The sequence below is a fragment of the Myxocyprinus asiaticus genome, chromosome 37 (genome assembly GCF_019703515.2).
Source record: "Myxocyprinus asiaticus isolate MX2 ecotype Aquarium Trade chromosome 37, UBuf_Myxa_2, whole genome shotgun sequence".
Lineage (NCBI taxonomy): Eukaryota > Metazoa > Chordata > Actinopteri > Cypriniformes > Catostomidae > Myxocyprinus > Myxocyprinus asiaticus.
The window spans coordinates 6,672,009-6,687,657 of NC_059380.1; the positions used below are offsets into that span (position 1 = coordinate 6,672,009).

Below are 15,649 nucleotides of genomic sequence, written 5' to 3' on the forward strand. Positions count from 1 at the left end.
TGTTACTGGCAAACAGTCTTGGGTTTCTTGGGTCTTCCCACACCCCACAGCACTTATCCACTTAAGCATTTCTCAGTTTAACCCATTCTTACTTCTGTTGAGATGTTAGCTTAATGTTAATTGTGTATATTTAATTTCTGCCTTATTAAAAATGTTTAAAGTAACAAGTGAAATTATTTCTCACAATATGCAGTTGATTTGAGCCTCATTGTCCAACATTGGTCTGTAGATTTTTCTGCCAATGTTTTATTGCAATAATATGCTCACTTTCTATGAAAAGCCTTCAAAAATGCCACCTAAGTGCTTCTTAATTTTAGTTCAATGACATTAAATGACAGTTTTAGAGTGGTTTTGGTAAAAAACTTTTCATGCATATGTGAGGTAATGTCTTTGCTGGTTGCAGTTAATGTACTGTAGGTGTCTGTGGAATTTTCTCTTCATCTGTAAGTGGCAAAGCACATCGATTGTGCTAAAATGAATGTGGCCTCCAGTCATCTCTGTTAAATAATCCAAAAATTTATATCAGAGCTGTTTCATTGTTTTTTTACCTTGTTCTTATACTCCACAGGCCTGTTGAAAACTAAAACGTGATGATAATCTCTTACCTAAGGTGGAACTTGTTGTATTGGGGTGAGTGTCTTGGGACAGCGTTTTTGTCCCAGCTCAATTTGTGGTTCTGAAAGTGTCCAGGAGTGAATGGAATATTGGCTTCTCTCTTTGCTGAGCCGGTCGACTTGGTTTGCTGGACCACAGAAATAGCTGGAATGGGCTAGAGGAAAAACAGGGATTAGTTCTCTGGTATAGCAAGCTTAGCCTCTCTCTAGGCATGCTGAAGAATGATATATTAGTGTTTATCAGGGATATCTGTCTAATAAAAGACTGTTTCCCCTCATGCATGTGCACTGCGGGGTGGAACTGTGTACTCTTTTTCTTTTATTGGTTTCAATCAGAAAAAAAATATTTTTGTTACCTTTAAAGTCATCCCTGGCCTCTTTAGAGAATATTTCATGGGCTTGTCCTTAAGTATGTCTTGTAGTTTATCCAGGCCCGCTCTCTTCATGTGACATTTAAACTCAGGAACTCTTCCACTTTCTTGAGAAGTCTCATCAAGCATCTTCTTCTTAAGCTGCCTGTTGTACTGAACAGGTTCAGACTGAAACTGAGTCTCTCCTAAAGAAGATACAACAGGAAGATGAGTGCACATCAAACTCTTACCATCCTTCCAACAATAAAGGATGTTGCAGGTTATTTTTTATCAGAAGTCCACATTATTTTAGGGTTCCCTTTACATGTCTTTGGGTAGAAATATGTACTCATAACAAAGCTTTCACCCCAGTGACATCTTTGTTCTTTAAACGGCACCTTTTTGTTGTTATAGTGTAGGCTTTTTTAAGATTAACCTATAAGGCAAAGAAGAGGTGTTTTTGTTTCACGTTATATTGTGTATAACACTGACACAGCTGACCATGAGAAAATATTAAAACGCACTGTCCTATAATGTTCTTTGTATAATATGTAGAGTTTAAAAGTCATCTTATCTACTTTTTTTTTTTTTTTGCCTGCTTTAAATAGTCAGTTTCCTTTTATTCTAAACTATTATAATCAATACTTTTCTGTATTGACTGTATTATAAATATATTAGCGATAAAATCTTGTTTCTTCCACCGTCTTGGATTTATTTTTCCACTGAGCTCATTCTAGGATTCCCTTCCCAGGGAAGGATACATACAATGATACCTTAGAATCTGGTCTTCGCATAGGGAGTGCGCCTATGATTAAAATGCCCCCTCTGGAGGCAGCGCTTTAGGTTGGAGTAGACCCCTTGTACTGCTTAGACTATACTTTACAAATGCTTAATATGCACAAAAAGCCAACCTGGTCTCATAGAATGAATGTTACTCCATATACATTTTTGCAAACTGACCTGTACATGCCACTCTCTACGTTTCGCAGCAGTTCCCTGGTGAAATGAACACTAGAGGTGCTACAACAACTGTGTGGTTTAATCATTGTCACACATAAAAAAAAATATTTTTCACTGTATTACTCACCAAAAAGCAGGTAATAATACTGAGGGCACCTTTCAGATATTCTGATTTTACCTTGCTTGCTGTAATTGAAATGTAATTATAGTAACTAGAGATGCACCTATATATCGGCCAAACATTGGTATTAGCTGATGAAAGCAATTATCTGCACTATCAGGCATCGACCAATTGTTTAAAAACAGCCCATGACCACAGCCAATTATTTCCTGTCAAAAGTGCTGGAAAAACATGTCAAACAAATAGCCTACAACTCGTGCTGTGTGTGAAAGAAAATGTGTCTGGTGTGGAATTACTTTGAATTGAATACTTTCTAATCAAATATTAGTATCAGCAAACAAGTTTAGTATCAGTGCATCCCTATTAGTAACACCAAATGGGACATTATTGGCTCATCTTAAGAACACATTACCAGCCAAATGGATGCTTTGGGGCAGGTCTGGTCCAAACAGTAATGGTGGCTTGGAGTAAAGGTCAAAATCCTGATTTCTCTGATTCCATGGCAGTCTGGATCTAGACAGGATTGGCCTAAGTTTGTTCCCATGAAGAATATTTTCTCTCCAAGGCTGTGGTCAGAGAGGGCATTCAACGCAAGTTTAAGAGACAAATTAATGCTGATGAAAAATATAACTTGTTGAGTTGCTCAAATAGTAGAAACTATTAATGATAACATCAATCTTCTGTCATCAGTGTGAGGTTCACATTCTTGGGTGCTGTGCTGATGTTCAGCAGGGAACAATAAATTACAGCAGAATAAATCAATTTTAGGCAAGCACATGCTTCTAGACAACACAGCAACCAATAAGCCAATCAGCATTAGCCGTCACTGTAACTAACTAACTTGCAACTAAATACCATCCTAAGCTCAGGGGATCTGTAAAGATGTGGGAAAGGTACTGAAACACTAGTAAAAACCCTATCTCATTGCTTAAGCACCAAGGAATGCCCGTAAAGTTGACATTGCACTGAAAGAGGATCACGACACAAATGGGGGTAGTGATGGTATGGCATGACCACAACAGCACCTTTCTCAGCTCCTCTATACGAGCATCGTCTGGTCGCTTTGAGTGCTGGTTAGATTCAAAACTGCTCTTGAAACCAGGGTAAGTGAAGTGAATGCAAATGGAGTCCTACAAAAGAGAACAAATAGACACATTTTACTTACATTTGGTAGCAATAAAGGTTTTAAAAATTGCCTAGGTGCATCACAAGGATTTTGTCTTCCCAAGTCCCTTGTGAAATTTTTGAAGTGATGCTAACCTTTGCCAGTTCTCTGTAAAGTAGTTCTCTACTCTGAGCTGTGGACTTCATCATTTGAAAGTTGTAGGAATTAACAGCCTGTCCATCAGCAACATTGCCCACAAGCATATTTGCCGTCGATTTTTGTAAGGCACTACTTGCCCTGTGGATATCTTCAATATTTGCCTGAAATTATTGCAAACAGTAAATGATTAATTTAATGTCCATTCTTTTCCTGGTGATCATAAAGGATGTTTATCACCAATATATAAGCAATTACTTAATTACCTGAATGAAGTCTTTCACGTTGTTACACTGCTGCTGTTTCCTTTGGAAATACTCTCTGTTGAAGCTAGCAAGAGGTTTGCTTGTTGTCTTTGTGACATAGTTATTATTGGCTATGTCCTGAGCTTCCTCTGTTTCTGTCACCAACCTTAGCTCTCCTCTCCCAAGATCCAATCCAAATTCTTTGGTCAAACTAAGAATCATGTCAGTTGATGGGAACAGGTTGCGGTGTACTGCGTCTTTAAGCCTCTTGACTTGGCAGAGCTGGCTTATACTAAAAAGTTGGAAGTGGAGTAATGAGCTACCTTGAACAATACTTATGTAATGTTCATGACACCCCTCCTGAAAAAAGTGGTTTGCTGGATTTAGCTGGTCTCCCAGCCTTGTCAGGCTGGTCTGTTGCTGGTTTTAGAGGGGTTTTGCGCACTTGTCAACAAGTCCGCCTGGGAAACCAGTTGGCCGATCAGCCACACCAGCTGAGCACCATTTAAGGTACAAGGGCCGTTACTTGGGTGGTACCCTCAAGGTTATATAACTCTTTTGTATGTGTTTAGGGTACATAATTGTTTTCTTTTGTGTACCTTTAAAGGTACATTTACTGTATATGTTTTGTTCCTCTGGGAACAAAAAAGCATATCTTTTTGTCGACTCAAGGGTATAAACATGTCCCCAAAACAAGGCTACCACCCCAGTGATGGCTTTTTTCTTTAAACAGCACCTTTTTTCTGATAGTGTAGGCTGGTATAACATGTAAGGCAAAGAAGAGCTGTGTCTTGGGTGAAATTGCAATTTTACCGATTCATGGCTTCGAGGCAGTCGTGATGGACTACATTTCTGATAAACACCAGAGGTTCCTTAATGATGTTCTCCAATGGCTTCAGAAGGCAAATCGGACTCAGACCTACATCAAGCGTGTCATACAATCGTTCTGAGAAACTCAAGCTTGAGTTATATAAAACAGTCACCTTTTCTTCCTCATCTCCATTCAACCTGGGAAAGATCAGATCGGTCACTTTTCTGTATATTGTTAAATTTTGAGCATGTGTGGAAGCATTTTAAATGATGACTTTCTTACTTCATCGGCATTGAGGTCCACAGTCTTTTGACAGCTTGATCCTTCAATCCTTCCAGAACAAAAAGATGTACAGCCTTGTCCATCAGATGAAATCCAGTGAGAACATTCAGGGTTTTTTTCTCTCTTTCTTTGGCACTCATTTTATGACCAGACAGGACTCTCTGAATTGTTTCAATTGGATAACAATCCAGTTGGAAGGCTTCCGCATTGATTTGCAGAATTTCAGATGTCAGTTTGGCTAAGACAGGAGTATTATTATACTTGAAAACATAAATGATGCGACAAAATGGGCAATCTCCTTCACTGTTTCCACTCCCAGAATGTAGGGGATACGCTATCTCCACCTGAACTTTTAGTTGGGAGTCAGCCTCAAGATAACGGCCCATGGACATTGAGGTATCTAAAGGAACCTCAAAGGAGCTAGTCTGAAGCATTGTTCTCTCCAGTTCACTTTGCTGAATATTTGAATGCCTAATTGGCAATCTCTGCTTCAAATATTTCTGTCCTTGAAGGAGATCTAACAGATCCAGCTTTGCTATGCCGTATGGGTTTTGGAGTGTAGTTGTCCGTTTGGTGATACCTAGATCCACAACTCCTAGTTTGTCATCATTGGGTTCAGTGCCGAATACGGCTGGAATTTTTGAGGGTTTTTCAGTTTTCCTGTCTCGATCGTGGACTTCGATCTCCAAAGGTGGGCCTGTGAGATACTCACGCAGCTTTCCAGGGCTTAGTAGACCAGTAAAAATGACATTCACATCCTTGAAGTAGATATCTGCATTGTGATCGTGGCCTTTAGTTCTGTAAACAGGCATGTTGTGGAACTTGTACTGGCAGTAGACAGGAAGACATGTTGCCTGTTGAAAGAGGAATATGACTGGTCATAAACAGTGTGCTTAATGTAAAATTTTAAAGGAATATTCTGCATTCAATATTTGGTTAAGCTCAATAGACGACATTTGTGGCATTATGTTGATTACCAGACTCGTCCCCCCTTTTCTTAAAAAAAAAAAGACACAAAAATCGAGGTTACAGTGAGGCACTTACAATGGAAGTGAATAGGGCCAATATTTGGCGGGTTTAAAGGCAGAAATGTGAAGCTTATAATGTTATAAATGTACTTACATGAACTCTTCTGTTAAAAATCATGAATTGAGTAATAAAGTTGTTTAAATCATTGTTTTTATGGTCATTTTAGGTTTTACGCCTTTATACCTTTACGCAGTCATGGGCTTTACACAGTAACTTTACATAGAAAAGGTTAGGAAGTGATTTTATCACACCAATATCATGTTAACATGAATACTGTTTTTATCTTGTGGCGATACTTTTGAAACAGCGAGTACACTAATGTTTACGAATTGGCCCCATTCAATTCCATTGTAAGTGCCTCACTGTAACCCAGATTTTTGCTTTTTTTAAAGAAAATTATGCCACAAATGCTGTCAATTTGCTTAATTTGTATAAACCCGGAATATTCATTTAATATTTATCTGTGAATAATGTTACTGATCACTTCAGAAAAAATCGTTGCAATGTTTACAGTATATTTATTGCGATTAGAGGTGCATGATATATCGGCGGCCGATATAATACTGCCCGATAACTGAGCAACTACCATATTATTATGGTACTGATAGTGGAATCACCACTGAAATTTTTGCAGGTAATAAATTATAATATGCTTGCTCCGAAGAATCTCAATCTTGACGGCTTGCAACTACTTTCCTTGTCAGACAGTTCCAAGCGTTGGTGGACGTGTATATACAGAGTGTGTGTTAGCAGGACAGATATTTTTAATCAAGTTAGTATGTCACGTTGCTCTGTGAGGATTATTTTACCATCAATGCACCCTGTTGATTTGTTTTTGGGCTCATTTTAATCAGGATCCTCTGCTGTAAGTAACAACATGCCATTTTCCATATTCTTTTATGTTTCATGAATAAGTGAAAATGTGAAAAAACAGATCTGTATAATACTTGAGTCACTTTGTTTGCACTTATTACTTCATGAAAATGGCATACATACAGTAGATAATCCCTTTCAAAATGAGCCCAAACATAATGTAAGAGTGCATAGAATTAGAAAAAATCCTCACAGAGGGACCATTGACATTTGGCCAGCAACTTGCTTTTGTTCATAGTAAAGCATTTCAGAGCCTCACTATGAAATAAAATATCACTTCCTATATATCTTTAATAGGTGTATAATATAATGAAAATATGTAATTAATAAATTAGTTCTAAGAAATAAAATACTTGATATTTTGATTCCAACAAATGGGATCATGTCATCTCACATCAGCACTGAATGGCACAATAGGCTGAAGTGTGTACTAAATAACTACCTTAAGTATATGAAAAGGGACAGGAGAGGATGGCAGAGATGAAGCAGATAAAATAGTGATGACCAGTGGGTTAAGCTCAGCCTTTAGCTGCTCAGATAAAAGCGGCTGGTCCAGAGTGACATTCCAGAATCCTTCATTTACTCCACCAGAGCAAAATCCCAGGCAGTCAGTGAGTGTCGTGCTCCCTAACATAAAGACACAGTGCATGCCAGGCAACTCTCAGAATAATATACTGTATGCATATTGAAAATAATTAAAGGGTTAATTCACCTAGAGTGAACATTCTACATAACATCTTATGTGTGACACAAAAAAGAAAGTAATTCGGGTTTGGAACAACATGAGGGTGAATAAATGATGACATAATTTTTGTTTTGGGATTAACTTTAACAATGAAATTTGGTGTGTCATATGTCACAGCCACAATAGTACATATAAAAATAGAAACATCACTGCCATAACATTCCACACAACCATAATACTCATGCGGTGGATATGAGGATTCTGCAATTTATGAATCATAGTTTGGCAAAATAATAACAGGATTGGATAATAGCATCCACCCTGTAAACTCCGACTCTGGAATGAAAGTGGCTACATATGAATTGTCTGGCTCGGCTTTATGGGAACGAGGAAAAAATATTTCCCAAGCGAAGGCTTTCATCAGGAGTTACCGCTGGGGGTCTGGGCGAGACACATCAAAAGCTAAAAAAGCAGTCGACCGGCTTTAGTTGGTGCCATTCCACAGCCAATAAGAGGTTAAGTAGCAAGGACCCTGCAGGGATGCCTCTTACACAAACAGTTCCACCCCACAGTTCTCAGGCATAAGGGGAAATAGTCCCAAAATAGCTGCTGAAGTCATGTTCATACTGTATTATACAATTAGATAAACATAACACACTTATAGGAAACCTGTGAATGAATACAACTTTGTATGTTTGGCTACAAATTGTGGTTTAGACTGATTTCACTGTGAATTCTGCAACAGTAGGTCGCAAGTTCTACCGATGAATTCAGTCTGTGCGTACCAAAGTTCATACCACTGCCCCCAGTGGCCGAAGCTCCAGTTTCCAGGTGAAATGCCCACAGAGTGGCACCAAAAGAAACTGATAAATTGTGAATGCTCCTTAAAACACCTTATTGCAAGCAACTTATGTCTCAAAGGTTAAGGGATAATTCACCGTCAAAATTCATCAAAATGTACGGAAGATTGGTTTGGCATGACGTAAGTGGGAGTAAATTTTTACAGAATTTTCTTTTTGAGTGAACTATCCCTTTAAGGGATAAGCATGAGATTGAATAGATTCATGACTTTAGGCAGAGATTACCTGCAAGTAGAGAAGCGAAAGAAAGTTCCAATGAAGCGACCTCCTTTTTTGGTGTGACCTCCAAAAGTACTGCGTTGTCCTGGATGGGTTTCTGATAGAGTGTCTTCTTTTCTTTTGCAAAGCCACCCTTAATAGTGACTGAGTTCAGACAAACATACACGGTGACCACTGAGTTTCTACTCAAGAGCCATGAGATTATCTTGATAAAAATGTTATGAGGCTGTTTCACAACGTCAAGAACACACTATATCAAGCAATTTGATGAATGAGCAGTGTCAATTCATCAATCCTTGAAAAGGTAGGTTTACATGCATATGGCTGGGGTGTCTTCATGGGCTTTTTATATTCTCTATTTTTCATGATAACATTATTACATATGTAAAGTAACACTTTACAATAAGGTTCCATTTGTTTACATTAGTTAACTACATTATTTAACATGTAGTAACAATGAACAATACTTTAACGGCATTTATTCATCTTAGTTCATGTTAATTTCAACACATACTAATACTTTGTTAAAATCAAAATTTGTATATGTTAACATTAGTTAATGCACTATGAACGAACATGAATTAATATGAACTATTGTATTTTTATTAACTAACATTAACAAAGATTTATAAATGCAGTAAAAAATATATTTTTTTCATTGCTAGTTCATGATACTTAATGCATTAACTACTGTTAACGAATGGAACCTTTTTGTAAAGTGTTACCATATATTGTTGTAAAACACACAATAACCAAGCTAATCATTATTTTTTAGACATTCTAGACATTCCTACCTGTGGCACAGCTTAGCTCAGAGAGCTTCCTATCATCAGTTGGTTCTGGATCTCTCTGGTGTTTTTTAGATGTCTTCGTTCTCAGATTGTCCCTCTCAAAGGTAGCTCTCAGCTTACAAACCATCTTCATAATGCCACCTTTGAAAACAATTGGTGAGAATGTTTGCATTTTTTAATCACCAACTTCAAACTCTAAAGCAAGATTTGGCATAAACTGAAGGTTTTTTTTTTTTTTTAAGAACCACAGAGAATGCTACTTGTGTTTTGTGCTGTGAAATCAGTATAATTTTCTTCCCTGTCATTGTACTGTATAACAGATGTGAGGATGTAACTACCAGACATCGTTGTCTCAGATTCAGGGGTAGCACCTGCCGTAGAGCAAATTTCACACAAGAGTCACTGTCACCTTCCTGCTCACTGTAAAGCACTTTACTGTCTTTAAGTCTATTAAAACATTCACTATGACTAATCCCCTCCACGAGCCAAATGTTGTTATATTTGTTCTTTCTATGCTAATTGCATTTTATAAAGACATCAGTGACAATATGCTGCCTGATCTCATAAAAATTATGTGACCGTGGAGACATTTGTGCAAAATGATATTACGCGGTTCCTTACATGTATCACGGCAGTCCCAAGATTAAATGTCCACTGAGTGGCACTAAAAGAGAGTTACATTTTCTCCCTAACAGATGAGGTTTAGTGCTCTATCGAGTTTTAAATCAACAAAATCTAACTCCCTAAAATGTAAACCTAAACCTAACCAAAAGTGTCATAAAAAGCTTATTTGACTGTGACGAGGAGGAGGGACCGGGCCGTGATGATGCACGTCTAGTGCTGAGTTGACTAATCAGTGGGAGAGAAATAAGGAGCTACCGGGACACCAGTTCGAGAGAGAGACGCACGTGTTGTGTGTGTGCATCTTTGTTTTGTTTATATTTGAAAGCAGTTTATATTATGTTTAAGTTCCTTTGTGGCATTAAAAGTTTATGATGATTGTTCAGCCGGTTCCCGCCGCCTCCTTGCCCATCCAGTGAATACCTTACAGTGACATATAAAATGCAACAATGTAAGTAAAGTCAGGTCCACCGATAAGGGGGGACAACTGGAACTTTTGTCTCAGGCCCGAGCTTGTTGGGTGTCTGGACTGAAGGGGGGGTTTAGATGCGCTCTACATATTGTAGAGCGCACCTAAACGCATTCAGTGGGAGACGCGGATGTGTGCAACAATGAAAGCCGTTGGGGTAGCACACACTGATTTGATAACTGTTTGCATCCTACCCATTATGCACTGCAGCGTATAACTTATAGATCTTACTAAATAACAAAGGTGTGTTTTCGTGAACTTTTCATGATATAGTAGTTATTTTGATGGAAAATCTAATTGGATGCACAATCATTTTGAATGTTGATTTCAAATGGAAGATCATACCCATTTGATTTGGCTCCTGTGGCAGTCTGAAGGCTTTGGGTCTGTCATTCCTGGCTTTGAAGGACACCTTATCATTGCTGTCCCACACTCTAACCATAATCTTATGGGTGGCCATTTTAATGAGGAGCTCTCTGGTCACGTTGAGCTTCAAAGTCTGAGACCAACCCACCCACATCTTGTTTCCTTCTCGCCAAGGCTTCAGCACCTTGTCAGAAAGTATAGCACATAATTTCATAATATTACGATTTTTTTTATTTCAGTATGACAAAATTAGAATGATGTATTGTTGCAGAAAAATATAAACAATCAAAACACAACACACATGACTGAATGCTCAACCCACTTGCTAACACAGAGTGAATACAGTTAAAGGACCTCTTGAAAGATTATTCTCAAATGTAGTAATTTTGCTTTCTGTGGTAGACAAAAAGGTGTTTACTATAAACAGCAAGGTATACAATAGAAGTCTGAGGTGGTCACTGACTGATGCTCTAAACCAGCTTTTAATGGGGCAGTGAAGCAAAATCTTACATAATTCATAACCATAGACTGAATGAGTTGACAACTGTGTAGTTACCAAGTTAAAACATAAAGTTCCATTTACTGTGATCCAATGTATAAGTAATTCATAAGGGAGTAAAATGAAGTTTAGAAACTCAGACATGGTCTGTTCACATCATGTTTTCGACTTGTAAAAACCATTCATGTCTTTGTTGAACTCATAAGTACGGAGCCCCTTAGAGGACAGCGAGAGATGGGTTTTTTTCTGAAATAGTTTTGCGTTCCCTTGCAATAAATTTACCATGGTTTTACTAGAGTAACCATATTTTAAGCATGATATTTGTAGTGAAACCATAGTAATAATACAAAAATGAAAACTATGGTAATAAAAATCATAATTTTGTGGTTATTATGCTTTTACTATACAATTACCATAGTTTAACTAACTATACTGTACTAAAACCACGGTTTCCGACAAAAAAAAAAAAACTTTTCATAGTTACAAAATATTACTAAGGTAATACTATGGTTTCTGCAACAAAAAAACAAAAACAAAAAACATGGTTAGCCAACTACAGTCATGGTTACTACAATATCACTATAGTAAAACCATGATTTCCACCAAAAAATGGTGGTTATTACAGCCTACAAAAATACAGTAATAAAACCATGTTTGGAACATGGAACTGTCATGATTACTACTATGGCAAAGCCATGGTTTTACTACAGTAACCATAGTAAAACTTTGGTAATTGTATAGTAATACCAGAATAAGCACAAAATTATGATTTTAATTACCATAGTTTTCGTTTTCCTGTATTACCATGGTTTACTAAGGGGCTCCATACTAAAGTACAAGTTTCTGTTTGAAATTCTGTGAAAGCTCTGATTGACTGTCATGACATCATGTAAAAATGACCAAAATAGCAGCAACCTCAACAGTTAACGGTAGTTTATATATACACCGATCAGCCACAACATTAAAACTACCTGCCTAATATTGTGTACGTCCCCCTCGTGCCACCAAAACAACACCAACCTGCATCTCAGAATAGCATTCTGAGATGCTATTCTTCTCACCACAATTGTACAGAGCGGTTATCTGAGTTACCGTAGACTTTGTCAGTTCGAACCTGTCTGGCCATTCTCTGTTGACCTCTCTCATCAACAAGGCGTTTCCATCCACAGAACTGCCGCTCACTGGATGTTTTTTGGTTTTGGCACCATTTGGAGTAAGTTCTAGAGACTGTTGTGTGTGACAATCCCAGGAGATCAGCAGTTACAGAAATACTCAAACCAGCCCGCCTGGGACCAACAATTATCCATGTGATTATCTAATCAGTCAATCCTGTGGCAGCAGTGCAGTGCATAAAATCATGCAGATACGGATCAGGAGCTTCAGTTAATGTTCACATCAACCATCAGAATGGGGAAAAAATGTGATCTCAGTGATTTGGACCATGGCATTACTGTTGGTGCCAAATGGGCTGGTTTGAGTATTTCTGTAACTGCTGATCTCCTGGGATTTTCATGCACAACAGTCTCTAGAATTTACTCCTGTTTTGGCGGCATGAGGGGGACCTACACAATATTAGGCAGGTGGTTTTAATATTGTGGCTGATTGGTGTATATCTGTTTAAAAGTAATTAAAAATGTTGTTGTAATCAACAAAATAGCCACACATGTTTCTGTTTTGGCATCATGATTGTTGCCATAGAAACAAATAATTTCCAAGGACATGAATGGCTCAGGGGCGGAGCTAGGGGGTGGCCAGGGGTGGCCGTGGCCACCATGGACCCCATTCGCAATTGCCATTTTGGTCATTTATTGTCTTGGGCACAATTTAGTTTTTTAGAGGTGGAACCGTCTCTGTACAACGACGTGTCGTGAACGCTCGTACGCACCATAAGTCATTCCAATCATTTACCTTAGTCTCATACTGCATGTAGACTTTAGCTGCTAAGCCAAACATCACTAGATCCACTCTGGTCGGCTCAGGGTCATCAGGAAGCATATTGTACTCAATGCAATAATAGCTCTCGGCTCTGGGGGCCTCCAATACCTCACTGTATGGTTCTCTCTTTGGCCCTTTTTTCCTTTTCTCTTTCTCAGACGTAGTTGAATACTCCACATTCTCTTCTTGGTCTAAGAAAATGACAGAGTCATCACTTGAAATTCTGACTATTAAAAACATAATGCAAATTTTTTGCTTAAGATGTCAAGGAAAATTATGATTTGTGCATTGAAACAATAATGCTAACGTACCTTTAAGGACAGCTAGTGCAATGTTGACTGTACAAGTTACTGTGTAGTTGGGGTTAGTTGTAAACATTTTTTTGGTTCGATCAAACAGTGGGCTGGAATCTGACATCTCCATATTAGGATCTTCACTTTTAGCATCATGTCCACTGTCTGTGAGTAATGCTGAGTTTAAAGACCGATCATTGAGGCAGCGGTTGACACTCTCCATGTCAAGTGATGCTGTGGAGTTCATTGAGATCCACATAGGTTTGTCCTGGATGAGAAGATATTAGAACTGGGGTTAGAGTGAAGGTTTTACTATAGTACTTTAATATACAGTAGGGTGAGACTGGGGCTAGTTGTCACACAAATAAATTGTCACAAGGACTGTAGCTCAGTAATCATGTAAGATTGAGAGTTCAATTGCATAAATGTGTGTTCTCTCTAGCAGCGGTTTTGTTTGTTGGTTTCAAACACCAATTCCAAAACCTTCTCAAACCAGAATCATTTTTGTGAATTCTATCCTCCAAAAATTGTCACTATCATCATATTTTTGTTATAGCTCTTTTTTTGTGTTGTTGTTGTTCCCGAATCGGAACAAAAAAATACAGTGTCTGCTCAGAACGAACCAAAATATAAAATTCTGTCGTTTTTAGTCCCCGCTTTAAATGTCATTAATTTATTCAGTTTATCAAATACAATATTTAATGCCCTAACAATGTTTTGATATTTTTGTATGTTACCTTTTCCATTTTTGTTGTTTCATGAATTGTTTTGTGCCTCATAATTGTTTACTTTTTTAATATTGCTGAAAAGCCAAAAATAGGCTGTGTAATGTAGGCAATGTTCACATGAAAAGTATGCCAATAGTTTAATGCCACCGTTCCCTTGCAGGTTCCAACTTACCCCATATAGTGTGACAACAAACCTTGCTACTGGGGCAAGTTGTCACAAAAGGTCAGTGTGTGTTCAATTTATCTCTCTTCCTGGGTAATGATGGTGAAAACGACTTTGTGTGTGGCTATGTAGAATTTTACTTTCAATATAAACCTACCCTGAGGAAAAAAATCACTGAACCAAACAACTAGCCTGTGACAACTAGCTGCCTATTGCTCCCTACTCTCCCCTATACTTTTGTACTGAATGATAAGTCTATTCATGTCCAGTATCATGATAATTACACAGTACTCCAATGTGTTTACATGAATACCATAGTACTACTATGGTACCATGGTGCTTTTATTTATTTATTTGTTTATTTATTTATATCAAACCCAGATTTTGCGAGAAAAGGTGTACACCATTTAATAAAACATTAAAAACTGCATTGGCATGTCATAAATAAAAGGCCAACTGTAGAATTGCAAACGAAATCCGCAAGAAATCAGGAGTCTCCTGCTTTTGTTAAAAGTTATATATAAAAGTTAAACACAATTATTATAAAGAGTTAAACAGAAAACGTACCATCTTTTTAGAATGTTTTCCAGCATTCTACCTACATCTGCGTTTGCGTCAAATAACTCATTTTAATCCTCTGAGAAACGTCAAGACACACTTTTGTAACGTCGGCTTTTGTTATGGAATCCTTTGCGTCGCCTTGACAACCGGAGTCTCGTGAACATAATGAGGGGGGCGCGCCGAACGAAGTTACTGTTTACAAACAAACAAGCGCCCCGCCCCGCCCCTTCCGGTTTCTTTTGTTAGCCCAGAAAATAAGTGCTGTCTATGGGCGCTTCGCTTAAATTGCGCTGAAATTGCCCAAAAAGTGCTGTTTGTGGGGTTGAAACACTCCGTTTCCCACAGATTACTGGAGATTAGGGCTGCTTTAGATTTCCACCGGAAAAAACTCTGGATTTTGCATAAATGATGATAAATCACGGGTCACCGTCATTGTTGTCGCGTCTGCTCTATTAGACACAATCTACCGCAACAGCTGTTGGTAGAAATCACGTAAACTTTGATCGCAATGGGCTGTTTATAATTTCCAAAGTGCTGTCGCTGTGACAATTATGAGGCCAAACATGATCTAACTATGATCTTATCTGATCAAGACCGCCATACACGAAATAACGGGAGGAACAGATCCCGTCCCTACTACCGCAGAACATGGACTACTGTTTGTGAAAGGATAAGTGAATACAAATAATGTCATACTGCGAAAATGATGTCTTTGCATTTATTTTGAATGCAGTAAAGAATATTTTTTAATTGCAAAATGGCTGAGTTTTGATATGGAATATGATCATTTTGAAGTAAAATATTATTTATTGTATGTGGGTAATTAACTTAAGCAGTTAAGACACATGTTATATGTCTGATGGTAGTTTTCATTTCTGAGTACCCAAATGCTTAGGCTTTAGAAGTGTGTTAA

At 38.0% G+C, this 15,649-nt stretch overlaps 1 protein-coding gene across 1 annotated transcript; it reads right to left on the minus strand.

Moving 5' to 3' along the window:
- Positions 1–388: 388 nt before the first annotated feature.
- On the minus strand, positions 389–13,531 carry cfap92 (cilia and flagella associated protein 92 (putative)). The gene is made up of 15 exons (XM_051675549.1): positions 13,303–13,531; positions 12,965–13,182; positions 10,537–10,741; positions 9,105–9,242; positions 8,317–8,454; positions 6,989–7,173; positions 4,645–5,498; positions 4,365–4,559; positions 3,573–3,843; positions 3,306–3,470; positions 3,071–3,175; positions 2,458–2,611; positions 971–1,170; positions 606–769; positions 389–497 (listed from the first exon to the last, which is right to left on the minus strand). The coding sequence occupies exons 1-15, from the start codon at positions 13,529–13,531 to the stop codon at positions 470–472; spliced, it is 3,249 nt and encodes a 1,082-aa protein (XP_051531509.1). The 3' UTR covers positions 389–469.
- Positions 13,532–15,649: the final 2,118 nt, after the last annotated feature.

Excerpts from the sequence above, each read along its gene's own strand:
- cfap92 (XM_051675549.1), bottom strand. The coding sequence starts at position 13,531 with ATGAACTCCACAGCATCACTTGACATGGAGAGTGTCAACCGCTGCCTC. Across the intron at positions 10,742-12,964 it reads ACATGCAGTATGAGACTAAG|GTGCTGAAGCCTTGGCGAGA; the intron begins GTAAATGATTGG and ends CTTTCTGACAAG. Across the intron at positions 5,499-6,988 it reads TCCCTTTTCATATACTTAAG|GCAACATGTCTTCCTGTCTA; the intron begins GTAGTTATTTAG and ends CTCTTTCAACAG.